The sequence below is a fragment of the Emydura macquarii genome, unplaced genomic scaffold (assembly GCF_026122565.2).
Source record: "Emydura macquarii macquarii isolate MOO-44397 ecotype Brisbane River unplaced genomic scaffold, CSIRO-AGI_Emac_v2 contig_3451, whole genome shotgun sequence".
NCBI classification, from domain to species: Eukaryota; Metazoa; Chordata; order Testudines; family Chelidae; genus Emydura; species Emydura macquarii.
In genome coordinates, this window is record NW_027133588.1 from 6,965,795 (window position 1) to 6,981,484 (window position 15,690).

A 15,690-nucleotide genomic window follows, 5' to 3' on the forward strand; every position below is an offset into this window, starting at 1 on the left:
TGAAACCCCAGTGACTTCAATCATTTTGCCCTCAGATACTCCATATCTAAATCTGATCAACTACTGTACATATACATTGCAAAATTTGTCAGTCACTGAGGAGATGAGGATGGGTTTACCTCGCTCACAGGTTCCCCAGAGGGAACCCTGTTTGTCTGGAGAGGATTTTAAAACATACTTATCACCAGTGGTTTCGCTGAAATATATTTTGACATGTCCTTGAGTAATCGTTTTGATCAACACATTGTGATAGTTTCATTAACTAAACTGGGTTCTACAAGGTAAAAGATATCAGCATATTGGCTGGCTAGAACCTGCCAATAGTTTTGTCTCCTCACAGGCTGCTTATCCAGGTTTTTCATCTTTGTTCATATATTCAGGAAAAAAAAAAGAACATTTGCCAACTGAGGCAGAGACTGTTTCATGAGGCTTACCTAAGAGCTCCCACACTACAATGAAGTGCTTTGTCAACCAGCCAGCAGTGAAATGACTCCTCAGAATCAGGTTGAAATAATAATTGAGTTGTGTGACAACAGTCCTTTGACCATAATACATTTATCATAAAGGTTCACTGGAGAGCACCTATTGGGGCATGTTATTTTGCCAGTAGCTTTAGAAATACTTTAAAAGTATACTTGGAGGACATTGAATGCTGTCAGTCATAAATAGCTGCAATGATTTTGGATCTGTCCAATCTGCACCAAGGCTTTTTAACAGACTTATAGCATGGTTTCAACTAGCACTTAAAAAAAAAAAAATCCTTGACCATACTGGAGCAGGAAACAATCACAAATTATGCAGGTAGGCAATTGAAGAGTATTTGGACCTACCATGTTCACTCTAAAAATTAGTTTGAAGTGCCTTACTTACTGTCCTTGAACTTTACAGTGACTTCTGTTCTACAGGAAGGAGGATCTCACTTACAGGGAATCAAAGCCATTAAATAGAATGGACCTTACGAACCAGGCAGCAAAGTGGAATTTTAAAATGTTAAGACTTCAGCAATTAAATTGTGCATGAAGGGAGTAGTAGTCCTTCACTGCAGCCTCAAACTACCGACAAGAGTCAGTTTATTGTATATTCTCATCACAAGGCTTTAAAAATTGCAGATGACGGGAGCTTCATAAGTTCTGCATATTTATGGAGATGGTAGAATATTATAACATTTACGCATACGTTTACTGATTAAGATATTATTAGAGGGCCAATGTCAGGACAGTTTAGGCCAAGTTTAAGATTTGTACAAATAGCTTTTACAAATATCAATAAAAATGTTCTGTGTAGAAACAGCTCATTTTTAATGGATTTCCCTGAAATCTGGTTACGAAAACTGTTTCTTGTAACCTGTCATTGTCTTATGAAATGAAACAAAAAAATCTAAATGTTTTTGTTTATCAGTATGCATTTACTTTTTGGGGAGGAGCTAAATCCAAAGAATCAAATACGTGGCAATAGTAAATGGCTTCTGGTTTCAAGCCATATGGTGACATCCCATCTCATAAATCACAATTTGTGCTCTCTGTAGATCAGTAGTTCCAGGGCAAGAGTATGCACCTCTAGGATTGGGCATGGGTTTGTCCTGGGCGTAGTCGGGCTCTTTTCTTGCTTGCTTTCTGCAATTTGCTGATTTAATGTAGTTGTGAGGAGTATAATAAATCCTAAATCAGTCCATAACAATTTCTTAATTAACTTAATTTGCATAGGTTTAATAAGTTCTGACTGCGCTTTCCTTTTTGGACTGTAAATGACACTCAAAATACAAGGGACTTGAATTTGTTTTCACTCCATCACTGTTGTTCCACTGATGTAATGCCATTGAATTCAGTGGAGGTGCTCCTGATTTACATCAGTGTACATGAGATTGGGATCAGGTCCAGTAATCACTTCTACTTAGTACTGATGCCCTTTGGCGTGTCCCATAGTGCAATGACTTGGTGGCTTTAATGCAGAGCTCTCCAATTAATTTTGAATTGCAAGATCATATACTGTACTAGTCATCCAAATGCATGTTCTTCAAAGAGCTAAAGTCTCTAACAATACTTGTTTCCCATGCCTGAACCTAAATACAAGAGCAACCTGGATAAAAAAAGTACCATTGCACCCTGTTGCCAGTAGGGGGCAATCTTGACACAGAATTTGTACAGAATTTTTGCTTTCCTCCTCCCAACTCTTCTACCCCCAGTTCTTCTGTGTGTAGAAAATCAAATTAAACAAGAGGCAAAAAATAGTTTTCTAGTGGGGTTGTCATCAAATATGTCTAAATCAAGTACAATTAATAGCTCATTTCAGCATGATGATTGTTGCAAGTTTAGATTATTCTGCATTCTGCTCTGTGATCAACAATAATTACCCAGAATGCTCCATCTTCCAGCGCTGCTAATGTATACGTCTCTGCTGCTGGAAAAGAATAGTTAAGTATTGTTTATGGTAAAGGTAATAGCCTCTGAATTATTCATTTCCATGTGACTGGCTGACTTTTCAGAGTCCCTTTGCCCTTTGGCTTTCCTTGAGTGAATATTTACAGTCAGACATTTAGGCTAATGTTAAAGAAAATTAAATTTCTTGATTAGTTGTCACTAGAATTGTAATGGGCTGCAGAATTCTGAGAAGCAGGAGTCCCCTTCCCCCCTTCAACAGCTTTATATTAAATGTCATTATAAAATATTTAAGCACTGAGATTAAATGTTTTAAAAAACAAAACGGAAGAAAATTGCCAATTTTCATTCAAACCTCCATTACGTTTCTCATAATTTATTCAATTAAGAATCTATAAAACATATTGTAGTAGAGTCTTCAGTATGCTCAGTACGCAGCAGAGCTGCTAAACTCATCCCTGAGGCAAACACCAAGCAGAAAGAGAAGGGGGCAGAATAGCAAAAAGAAAGAAAACAGTAGTAATGATCCTTTCAATGGACTCGACCAGTCCTTAAATAGCTTGCTGACTGGTACGTGCTCTGGGCTCTGCCACAGGTTCTTAAATACCCTACCTGGCCATTACCTGAGCCAGAAATCTGCAGAATCACTCTTTGCTTTATGTTTCAATTTTGAATGCTCTTATCAGCTTTATGGGCCATAAGAACATACTGAGCACATGCAAAGAGTGGCTCAGGGTGGGCAGTGATGGCGGAGCCCTGTCTGTGCCCTAAGCGACAGCTGAGAGAGTGTGAAGGATTTAGATTCAAATTATCAACTTACTTTTGTTTCTTTAGCAGTGAGAAGGTACCAACTATGAAAGACACTCCCATGCACATTATGTATGCTGTATGTATAATGTGTGTGTGCGCATGTATAATAATATTGTGTGTATAATATAATAGTGAAAAACTGTCATTTGCATGGAGCTAAAATGGGTTATTTTCCCTGCTATTTCTGATATTTATAATGTAATATATAAATGTACATAGTGCATTATAAAATGCTTGCCTCAAAGAGCTTCCTGTCTAAGGCCTGGCCTACATACAGATTTTGTTCTGCTATAACCATGAGGGTTTGTGGTGTAGTATATGTAGTATATGTATTTACCCATACATATGTGTTGGTGGAAATCCTCATATGGATACAGTTATACCAGTATAAAGGTCCTTGATACCGGTATAGCTCATTCTCCTTTCCAGACATGAATAAGCTATACCAGTATAAGCCTGTTCATACCAATAAGCACATTTATACCAGTATAACTGCATCCACACTGGGGGGGAGGGGCTGTACTGCTTTAACTGTACCAGTGTAGATAAACTTATACAACTTTGTTGTGTAGACAAGGCTTAAGAGCCTGATCCTGCAACTCTCACTCATGGCAGTAGTCCTGGCTCACCCCAATTAGCCTCACTGGTGTCAGTGAGACTACTGGCATGATTACAGGCTGCAGCACTGAATTAGGTGTCAGACAAATACAGTACCAGAGATTATTGGGGAGGGGGGCAGGGAATCAATGTCAAAATGCTTCTCAAAAGGCTTGGGTTTTCAAGACAAATTCAGCAGAGTAGAGAGGTGGCACATGTCACACAGGATCGAGAGACTGTTTTAAGTATAAGAGGCCTTTGCACCATATTTCTGTTCTGGTCCTTTTCCACAGCAAATTATTTCTTCTACTGCTTTTCCCAGCTAAACCCATTTATTCACTCCTGATTTCTTCTTTTCTTCAGCGGTGATCCCTCTGACTGACTCTGAACACAAGTTACTGCCTTTGCACTTTGCAGTTGATCCTGGGAAAGACTGGGAGTGGGGGAAAGATGACAATGATAACACCAGACTGGCCAAGTAAGAACTCTCTGTAATCTTAACAGTTAGTTAGTTAGTTAGCTGTTAGTCTGAACCATGCAAATTCTCTTGCGCGGTGAAGTATAAGTATGATTTTCCTTGGATGTATTGTAACTAATTAGTTGTCTGTTTTCTTTCCTCTGTTTTTCTTCTTTAGCTTGATTCTGTCTCTAGAAGCAAAGCTTAATCTCCTGCACAGCTACATGAATGTAACTTGGATACGCATACCATCTGAAACACGGGTAACCCTTCCCTCTGTCTAAACAACAGAAGAGAAATAAGCCACAACAGAGCGTGTTCCTAGGGGAGATCGCAGGGTTCAGCTACCTGCCTTGTGTCACCTAAGTGGTGAACCAAAAGCCAGTACAGGCACACAGCCTGGTGTAGCTAATTGATTTTGGAATAAGGCTTTTAAATTTTTCATCTCATTTAAAAAAACACACAGCTGCTTGGGTGTTTTTGCAACATAGACTCCACTTTGAAAAGGAATTTCTAGTAAAAAGAGATGTGAACAGGAAAGAGGAGATTACGGATGCTTTTCCTCTACTCTTTTGGAATGATTTTTCTTTAGGTTGTTTTAATTCTCTATTTTTAAAGGTTTCTTGTACTATTTAGGCCTTTCTCCCCATTACGCTTCCATATTCCCAGAGGGTCAGCTGCCCTTTCAGCAACAGTTAGTGGTCTAGCAGCCAATTTCCAGTCAGTTTCTCTTATACAAATTAAATTTGGACCACTGGGTATCTGATAACTCCACTTGTACATGAGACAGTGGTTGACAGGACCACAGTCCAGCACCTTGGGAGGAAGAAACTATTTAAAATGGTGCACAGCTGGGACCTCATTGCTGAATCTCACACACACAATTCCCATGCAAATTATATTAAAGGAAATGGGGGTTAGTCTAGTGTCAAAAGGTTAATGGGAGAGGACAAAGGTAATTAGGCACCCAGCACAGCTGGGGGTTGAAAAGAGAAATTGAGGGTGTAGGGAAAACAGTGAAGGTTTGCAGGAGACAAAATTAGTCTTGAATATATCTCCAAATTTCCAAAAGGCCAGCCGGGGTCTGGCCGTAATGAGATAGGGATCCAAAGGGTGCAGGAAATCTTTGAGAAGCAGGCTGTTATAAAAAAATTAAACAATAAATGTGTTCAAAATAGTAGAGAGAGTCCTTATCCCCTCTTCCATACTATTTCCTCTTCTCTCTTTGCTGAAAGGCAAAATGAACCAGTAGTTAGGGAACTAGCCCAGGACTCGAGAGACCTGGTTTCAATTTCCTGCTCTGCCACGCACCTCCTGTGTAACCTTGAGCAAGTCCCTTAGTCTCTCTGTACCACAGTTCCTACTCTGTGAAATGGGGATAATAGCACTGCCTTGCTTCATAGGGATGTTGCAAGTATTAATTAAATTAAAGATTGTGAGGTGCTCAAATATCCACACTAGGTACTTGTCCATCCTATGGAGATGGGAGCCATATAAGTACCTCAGGTGGGTAGGTGGATACTAAGAAGTAATTTGTATAATGGGAGTATGTTCTTCCTAAATTCACAAAAAGAACTGTTATATAAAAAGATTTATGTGCTTCGAATGAAATGTCAGTTTAATGGGCCATATTATTCATAGAGTAAGCCCCTCTGTTAGTCTCTGTGTGCTTTGGTGTACTTTTCTGGTGATCAAAAGATGTGCAGATGTGTACTGCATTCTGAAAACTAGCAAGAAGCTAAGTAGGGAACTGGAAAAGATTTTAGGCAGCAGCTCTACAATGGTATAGAAAAAGACAGTAATTTTAAGGATAATACCATCTCCCTCGTTGTACTACAGTTTCTTGTTTAATAATAGAAGTAGTGGCATTTTCTATGCTCTTTTTAGCATTGTCACTTTTTAGAGAAGACCTTTGCCTTTACTCAACCTTTGACCTTAGACCTCCCAAAGCATCTAAGATGTGCACTAATAGCCTATTAATGCACACCCTGTTGCTGTGTTCATTCATGAGACTGGAGTGATGTAAGCACTCAAAACAGTGTAAATCATGCAGAATGCAATAGAAATGCATCTGCCCAGGGAATGCGAAGGGCCATCAGCTCTGTTGTTCCCTCCTACTGGATCTTCCTTCACCTTCAAATTCCAAATATCCTTCCTGTTCAGTTTCCTAGAGCTTTCTAAGAATACCTTAGCTCTGCTCATTGAAGGCACCCCACCTAATAAGAGACTTCCAGACCCTCTCTTTCCTCTGTCAGCTCCAGTTACTCCCACATATTGTCTGTCCATCCCTTTCATTGACAGATCCCCATTTCCTGCATTTGTTTGTGAATCATGTCTGGTCCCATTCAGATGTGACCTACCACCTAGTAGATTCCCCTTTACTCCCACTGAATTAACCTGTCTGCACAGAGAAGCCCCATCTCTATTATTGTTATTGCAGTAGCTGACAGACTCATGGGCTGGTTTTTCATTCTTCTCTAACAAGGGGTGGACATTGTTTTATGAAGCAATTATGAACCTCATTTTCAACTGAACTGAAGAAAACTCCTAGAGTGAAATCCTGGCCCCATTGAAGTCAATGGCAAATTTCCTATTGATTTCAGTAGGGCCAAGATTTCATCCTTAGTGTTTGAGAAGATAAAAAATATATCCTTTTTCTTGCATCCAAAATACAGGGTTTCAATAATATAAAGTATATAAATATAGAGCACTGCTCTGCTGCACCTCCTGTGTCTTTGATTCAGTTGGCTATATCAAAGAAGGAGAGCCAGCTCTTATAGAGTCACAATATATAAATCACTCTGGTGAGAGCATAATGTTGTCTCACTTGTGCTTTTGCACAGCTAGACAGTAATAAACTAATTGAGTTAAAGCATTATTGAGTTTAACTATAAGTTAAAGCAGTATGACGGAGGAATAAAACTTAATCCTTATTTAAAACTGATTTTACTCTATCTAATCATAACTAATTTCCCCTAACAGGCCCCTTTGGCCCAGCCAGAATCCCCCACCGCTTCAGCAGGGGAGGATGTTCAGTCTCTGGCCGACTCAATGGATTCAGACCGAGATTCCATCTGTAGTAATTCAAATGGCAATAATGGCAAAAATGGTAAAGAAAAAGAAAAAGACAAACAGAGGAGAGAGAAAGACAAAAACAGGACGGATTCAGTTGCCAATAAACTCGGAAGCCTCAGTAAAACTCTAGGAATTAAGCTGAAAAAAAATATGGGTGGACTGGGAGGGCTCGTGCATGGCAAGATGAGCAGAGCAAATTCAGGGAATGGGAAAAATGGCGACATCATAGAAAAGGTCAAAGAGAAGAAGTCGAAATCTCGCAAAGGGAGCAAAGAGGAGTCTGGACAGTCTGCGAGCACGTCTCCATCTGAAAAGACAACTCCATCTCCTACTGACAAGGCGAGCATCTCACCTGCTGAAAAGATGAACACGAAATCCCTCTTGGACAAACAATCTGACCCGTGGAAATACAGCACCGATGTGAAGCTCAGCCTCAACATTTTGAGAGCTGCCATGCAAGGAGAACGCAAATTTATTTTTGCTGGCCTTCTTCTGACCAGCCATAGGCATCAGTTCCATGAGGAGATGATTGGTTATTACCTGACCAGTGCCCAAGAGCGTTTCAATGCTGAGCAGGAACAGAAGAGAAAGGAAGCTGAGAAAAAAGCTCTGAATGGGTCATCTTGCAGGAAACTGGAGCAAGAATCATATTCAAAAGAAAAGTTAGAATCATCTCCTCAGGACAGGGCATCACCAGTCTTGCCTCAAAGCCATACAACTCAACTAGTTTTAAAGTTTAAAGATCGTTCTAGTCCTACTCCAGGGTCGTTTTCTTCACCTAGTAATGGTGCTAAGAAAAGTGGACCCATTCCGATATCTGCCCACTATAGCCATACTCCACCTGTTCAAAGGCAAAGCGTTATTCATTTGCATGATGTCAACCCCAGGCCATCGAGCTTCCAAGATGATACCTATAAGCCAGTGGTTGGCACATTAAAAACATGTGCCACTTATCCCCAACAGAATCGATCACTGTCGTCACAGAGCTATAGCCCAGCCCGGATAGCAGGTATCCGTACAGTAAACACAGTGGAATCACTGACCTATGCCATGCCTACTGAACACAAGTCACAGACATTTACAAATGGGTTTAATACCGGTGATGTTAGAGACTGCTTAGAATATGCTGATGAGGAGGCTCCTCAGACCCGGATAAACAATGATAAAAATCGAGGCAGAAGCACAGTTTGCCCAATATATTCCATCCAACAGAACCGTTGCAAGAAGGAGAACTGTTCCTTTTATGGTCGTCCTGAGACTGAAAATTACTGCTCATACTGCTACAAAGAGGAGTTAAAGCGTAGGGAGAGAGAAAGTAAGGGACACAGGCATTGAGGATTGTAAGGTTCCTTCCATGACTACTTAGTTTAACCATTTTCTTGCTTACAAAGTAAATAGCAATGGATGATGGGAAAAGGAATCCTAAAGGAATGATGACTAAATAATGTCTAGCTTGTCACTTTTCTAGGGCAATGAAGAAATAAGAGGATTAAGTTATCATAAAGAATGTATTATTTTCCATTTTGTCAGTGTCTTTTTTACATACACTGGTAAGCTGAAAGGTTGTTTACTCCTTTGTCAGTGCTGTGTATATGTTTGGTCAAAAATTTACTAATGGTGCCTGAATTTACACTGACATCACTCAGGTAGTAGAACGATAGGGAAAAAAGTCATAATACTGGAGATGTGGTATTGTAATAGGATAGTATCTGCCTCATATACATTTGAAATTCTATAGCCATCATAGGGATGATTTTTTTCTCAATAGAAAATAAATTTTTCATAGCCCTTTCTTTAGAAGGGTAGTCATTTTGCATACTGCACATTTTTAACATAGTGACATATTACATTATTGTAAACATTTGTATTCATTTTAGTGTGAAACACCAGGTCTCCAGAAATATGTGAATGAAGGTCTGGATTCATGAGGACTGTATCTCCTCATAATTATAGATGCTTGTGGATTTTTTTCCCCTCAGTTCAGTAAAAATATGAACTGGGCCATTTGTTTATTTGCTGTAAATGCCGAGACAGATTTCTAACATTGCTAGAAATATATTGTGGCCATTTTACATATAAGATTGTGCATCACCCACAAAGCCCAGCAAATAATCTTAGTCACTTGAATTGCAGCAGCATTTTTATTGCTGTGAAGATGAGGAGAAACGTATAAAAACTACCGAAAAGATGCACTGGGTTTTCAGAAGTTGCTCACCAGACAGAAAATTTTGCCACCTTCTAGGGCTAGATGAACTAGTCAGCACAAAGAATATATTGCACAAATTTAATTCCCCTTTCCACAATTTGACTTCTGTCTTTTATTAAGTTGCTTGTTGTCCAAAATTACTGGATGAATGGTTATTGTGAAAATACTTCTACCTAAGCACTGCTTGCAAACTATTTGTTGCAACTATTGATTTGAGTCTTCTAGACTGACTGACACCCGCACCCACAAAGATCTTTCAAGATATCCTTGCAAGCACTTCAATCATGAATACTCATGCAAATGCAGATTTGGGCAAGTCTTCATAGCCAATTATTTACATAAGTATTTGTGATACTTCCTTTCCCATTTGGGCATAAAGTTTTGCTCTAATGGATGTTTGTGAAAAGCAGATAGAAGGGGTCACAAATACCATCAAAGTACATTTGTGGTTCTTATTCCAACAGGTTTTCCTAAATATGTTATTTGCAGTTTTCATGCCACCAACCAATGCAAGTATGGCAATAAAACAAACTCAGATTTTTAGTATTGATACACTTGTAAACAATGGCTGATTTTTCTGTCTATCCATATTTATGAACAATAGCTGATTTCCTGCAGGTAGACAGAAAAGTGCTTGCTTTCAGGACTCTTTGTTAACTGGTAATTCTCTGCTATTCTCAGGATCATGAGTCTAATTTTATTCAAGTATTGAACAGCATTTTTCCTGATCTACAAGAGGCTTAGGGCCTAATTCTCATTGCACATACCTAGATCTTAATGTGTAACTGTTCATTTGAGTACAGTTGCTCTTACTTAGCATCATTGTGAGCTCACGGTCAGTCTCTTTGGCCCTGATTTAGCAAAGCACTTAAGCACATACATAAGTCCATTCAATTTCAGGAAAGCATTTAATCATGCACCCAAAGCCCTCTTGAAATCAGTGGGACTTTGGCACATACTTAGTATTAAACACATATTTAAATGTTTTGCTCAATCAGACCCTTATAGACATTTTTATTAAATAGATTAATGAATCACCCCCTAAAAATGAATTTGTGAAAAATTAATGCAATACCTCACAAGCTCTTTCATGAATTCAGACCTGTATGGAACTTGTATTCATTTTCCATGAAAGGACATGTTATCAAGCTGAATGAGTTGTTAACTTTATTGTGTGACTCACTCCTAAGAATCCCAGACTTGGTTTGTATGCTGGTACACAGTTTCTCTTTTTTTTTTTTTTTTTGTTAGCTGTGGTGATTAAGTATATGTTCTCATTGCCAAAGAAATCTGTGATTTCAGATCATCTTACAACAAATCAAACATACTTGATTGTATTTGTTATAGAGAGAGACTGAGAAAACAGAAAGGACAGAATTTCATGAAGGAAAGAAATATTAAATAATTATTAGAGTAGCAGTAGCATTTGATATTCCTATAAATGCTTCTGTATAAAATTAAGCTTGAAAAAATTGCACTTAGCATCCAGTTGCTCTTGTCCATTTATTTGATTTAGCTGCATCATCTTTGAATAAGAAGAAATGTGGTCACAGCACACACTTAAAAATGTATTTGTTTTAAGTTTTAAAAAAATCATTTATTAAGGTTTTAGATGCAGTACTCCTCAAAATAAGAGATTTACAAAGTAAATATTTACATAAGTAATTATTATAGTCCAGATTATTTAATAGATTGACTCTTACCTACAATATTTTAAAAAGTGTAATTGGTCTGCTGAATAACAACACAATTGTGTCAGCATATCCAACCTTCACAATACGAAGTATCATACTTTGTTTCCTGATAATATTTCATAATTTATTTCTTCAGTTATTTAAAATAAATCTATAGTGCTCTAGTACTGATGTGCGTTATTAAGAAGCAGCCCCTTTCCTGAGCTCACCTTCTTTAATAACTTATTGGTCCTTAATAAATTAGCTCAGCACAGGGTTGCTCTCTTATAAGAACTTTTTCCCAGCATCCCCTTCTAGTATTGTCTCTTTACATTTGGCAGACATGAGCACGTGCAGCCCTAAAGGGGCCATTTTGCAACTGGCTGCTGCTAGCTAAATCTTCCTCTGCTGCTGGTGAGTCTTCTGTATTCCTGTTATGTATTTCTTCCCGCCCCTCCCCCCTGCCCGTTGTTCCCTTTTTCCTGGGCAAAAATGACACTTACTCCTATTTGCTGCTAGTATTTCTTAGTACTAGCATAGTGCTTGGCACTTGATACCCCAAACACACAAAGACAGCACCTGCTCTGATGAGTTTTTAGAGCATAAGGACTCCATCTGACAAGCATTATGGTGTATACGCCCATTGAACTGCATTTGCCAAGTCCCAACCTAAAAGGGAGTTTGTTGTCTATCCTTCAGAGATTACTAGAAAATGCTCATAGCTTGAGTTCACCAGCAGTTTAAAAAAAAAAACCCCAACCTTCAGTTGCTCCTCATCCAGCCCTTAGAGAGAGGTGATAGCCCTGGGCTCCATTTTTGCCATTATAACAAATAAGTAATATATTTATAACTCCTGTAACAACTTTTTAACTTAGATGAAGTGTAACCCACAGGTCGACGTGTTATATGTACCCCTCTGTGCCCACCCAACAGAGAAAGTACGTTTGTTAACAGCTTTCAGCTAAAAAAGCTTGCTTTTTAGCTTAAGGTATAGAGACTCATACTTTTAACTTAGGAAGTCGACAGTTTGATTCCCAGTGTTAGCCAAGATGGTGGCCAATTATACAGATACTGTCTGTCACTTTTTAAAACCTGTTTTTGTTCTGTTTTGGCACTCTCCGATCATGGCACAGCCGCTGGATGGATCAGATCATCATTTCTCCTCCTCGTGCCAGCGCTCTTGCTTTTCGATGCCAGTTTGCAGGATTGAGGAAATGGTGCTGTAAATGTAGAACACAAAACAGTGACAGAATATCATCAGTCCTACTCACTCTTCATAGGTAAAACCCAATTTAAAAAAATGCTAAATGCCCACACAAAAAATACAGTCACAGTCACCAGAAGAAATGTAGGTTAGAGAAAGTAGGTATTGTTTACATTTTTCTAATGTGCAGTTACTTCTGCTAATCAAAAATCTTTAAAAAGAAATACTTATGGAAATGTTATACCTTGTTCATGAAATCTGTTACAACGGTGTGCTCGTAAGAGAGGAGGCGTATAATCATTAAGAGACTTTTGGCCACACTTTACATTAAGGTTCCATTTATAAATAGTTTATCAAGGGTTTATAAATGACGGCTAGATGTTTCAAGTATGTTACAGATACGAGACATGTGCTAGATATAAGCACATCCAGGAGAAGAGTGTGGTAGATGGGTATACGCCACTTAGGGAATGTCTACACTGTGATGAAAAAGCCATGGCACTGAGTCTGAGAGCCTGGATCAGCTGGCTCAGGCTCTGGGGCTAAAAATAGCAATGTAAATGTTTAGGCTTGAGCAGGGTCTCAGAGCCCGGGCTCCAGTCTAGGCCTGAATGGCTACACTGCAATTTTATAGACCCAGGCCAGCAGTGGCACGGGTCTTTGATTGCATCCCTGTTGACATGTGGGACTCTATAACAATGAATCAACCATTTATTAAAACCTCTATTAATTTATTAAGCTTTATAAATTGTTTATAAGTGCACCACTTCTATAAAGTGTGACCAACCTTTCTTTAGCAACGAATAATGTGCTCTTCTTAAATTCAAAAGTGACATACAAACGGGGTCTGTGTGGGGAAAGATGCTCCATTTGCCATTTTTTATGTTGCTCATTTATTAAGAACTTGAAATAGGCCCTCAGATGAGGGCTGAGAGTTCTCGTCAGTATAAAAAGTTCTAGGAGGTGAGCAGTGTTTCACGATGCAAGAAACGTTCTGGGCATGCCTCGCATGGTCTGATGCCAATTGCTTGCTCAGGCATGCTGACTGACTGCAGATCAGCACAAACTGCTGTAATAATAGCAGCCTGTGTTCTGCTGTGATTTGTGGGCACATCCTGGTTTGTTTTATTTTTATTGTGCTGAATACATTGATATCAAATAATGCACAGCAGTTGAACTGGCAGAATATTGCTCATTAAGGCCTCGATCCTGGAAATAGTTACAGGTGTACTTAACTTTATGCAGAGACTAATCTCCCTCACACCAATGAGACTGCTCATGTGCAGTGAAACATGTTGATCAGTTTGCAGGATTGGGCCTAAACTTTCAGCCAAATTTTGTGCCTTTTGGGGCAAAATGCCACTCATCTTCCTTAGACAGAATTCCCAACGACATCAAAGAGAATTTTGCCCTGAGGAGTAGCAGACAGGAATTTGGTCCCTTTGGGTCAATGGAAAGAATCCCACTAATTTAGGTCAGCCCTTTGCGCACACAAGAAAATAGAAACAAGCTGACTAGGGAAGTGATGCCTTCCTAACATTGGGAATGTTTTGTGCATCATTAGATATCCATAACCTGATGGAAATCACAGTAATTTGAAAAAGACCAAGACCTAGAGAAGCTAAATCACTGACCTTGACTGTAAGTGGCTTTTCAGCTTAAACCATTTTAAATCTCTTTCAACGTACTGCAAGCATATTTGTTTGAAGCTATGGCAACTTTCATAGACTATCACCAAATAGTATACAGCATAGAATTTAAATTATTTCAGTAACCTACACTACTTTAAATTTACTTGCACATTAATTTCCTGTGTATATGATTAAAAAAAGAATAGTATATTGCTAAAAAACAAAAAAACATAAAGAAAGGTAAATGTGTTTGTAAATGTATTCTGTTTGTAGATTTAAGGCTGTATTATGTTGGAATTTTACAAGCCAAGTTTAAATTGTAATATAGAAATTATTTTTATATTATTTTCAAAATATGCTACAGAGCAATATTTTGCGCCTTTATTATAAACAGGGTTGTGATTTTAGTAGGTTAACTTCAGAAATGTTGGTGGAAATTAACCATGAAAAGAAAGCTTTGTAAATGTTCTCATCAATTCTGAATGCTCTTTGTCTGTTGTGCACTCCAATGTCTATTGAAAGTTGGAATATATGAATGTTTTTTATTGAAAAGCTTTAAATTTTTGTTTATATATTTTGGTACAGTACTTCCCTCTTCCCACGCAATCTCTCCAAGTAACACCCATGCACCCTTTTTTATAAACAACTTCAGAGTCATAAATTTATCCAGAAAGTTTTCTTACCTGAACAAAAAAAGTTCCTACGGAGAATGTGGTTGGGATTCATAAGGGTTTGAATCCGTTTGAGTAGATTCATTTCGCTTTTTAAATAGGTTTATGGAATTGTTATTCCTAGAAAAATAGATAGTGAGAATGAGAAGTTAGTATAATAATTTAATACCTGCAGATTGAAAATCACTCTAGATTGTGGAAATGTCTGCTTCTAACTGGTAAATACATTTTAATCTTACTGTATATATCTGCCCAACATGCATACACATACACTGTTTCCATATCAGTTTCTTGCAGATGACATGATTCAGATTTTATTTCAGAGTACTTCGTTACTGTACATATCAATATCTGATGAACTGTGCAAAAAAAAAAGACTGTTTGCTACTAATGCATACGTAAGTCACAAATCCACAGGTACGATTTTTCAGATGCAGGAAGTACTGGGTATCTTTAAAAAACCAACTGCTAATGTAAGTATTGCAACCAAATTTCCAAATTTGGGTGCCTTAAATTAGGACCCTAAATCCATATTTGGGCTAATAAATGAGTGGCCTGGTTTTAAGAGGTGCTGAACATTGATTTCAATGGGAGCTGCTGTTGCCTGATGACTTCAGAAAATCAAGCCAGTCATTTAGGTGCCTATAGGTAATCTTTTTTGCCTGCACGTATTCAGGTCTTTTTTTATTGCTCTCTTTTTTTGAATCAATGAAAATTATATGACCTTTAGTGATTTTCAATTTCTATGTAAATAACTAGAATTATTTATAAAGTGATCACTTGCATATGGAGAGACCTGCCTTGATGTACCAAAATACAGTATAATTGTCCATTTAATAAAAACCTACTTCTTAGCAGGGCTATGATTCCTCAGACAGTCAGGGGAAGTGTTTGGTTTTTTGTTTGTTTTTTTTTTTCATTGCAAAGCCTGACCACAATAATTTGCTTGTCTTAAGTGAACATGCTGTTTTGACCAGTCTGTTTTAGCTCC

General features: G+C 38.3%; 1 protein-coding gene across 4 annotated transcripts in view; it reads left to right on the forward strand.

Annotated features, from left to right (window-relative positions):
• Positions 1 to 8,833, forward strand: part of OTUD7A (OTU deubiquitinase 7A) — a 227,277-nt gene extending 218,444 nt beyond the window's left edge. For 3 of the 4 annotated variants that reach the window (XM_067534772.1, XM_067534773.1, XM_067534775.1), the window contains 3 exons: positions 4,146 to 4,260; positions 4,418 to 4,502; positions 7,222 to 8,833. In XM_067534772.1, the coding sequence (XP_067390873.1) occupies positions 4,146 to 4,260; positions 4,418 to 4,502; positions 7,222 to 8,649 (1,628 nt within the window). In that variant the 3' untranslated portion in view covers positions 8,650 to 8,833. Of the gene's footprint in view, positions 1 to 380; positions 505 to 4,145; positions 4,261 to 4,417; positions 4,503 to 7,221 lie in introns of those variants that run through there. The other variant, XR_010917407.1, reaches the window with a different exon arrangement.
• The last annotated feature ends 6,857 nt before the right edge of the window (positions 8,834 to 15,690 follow it).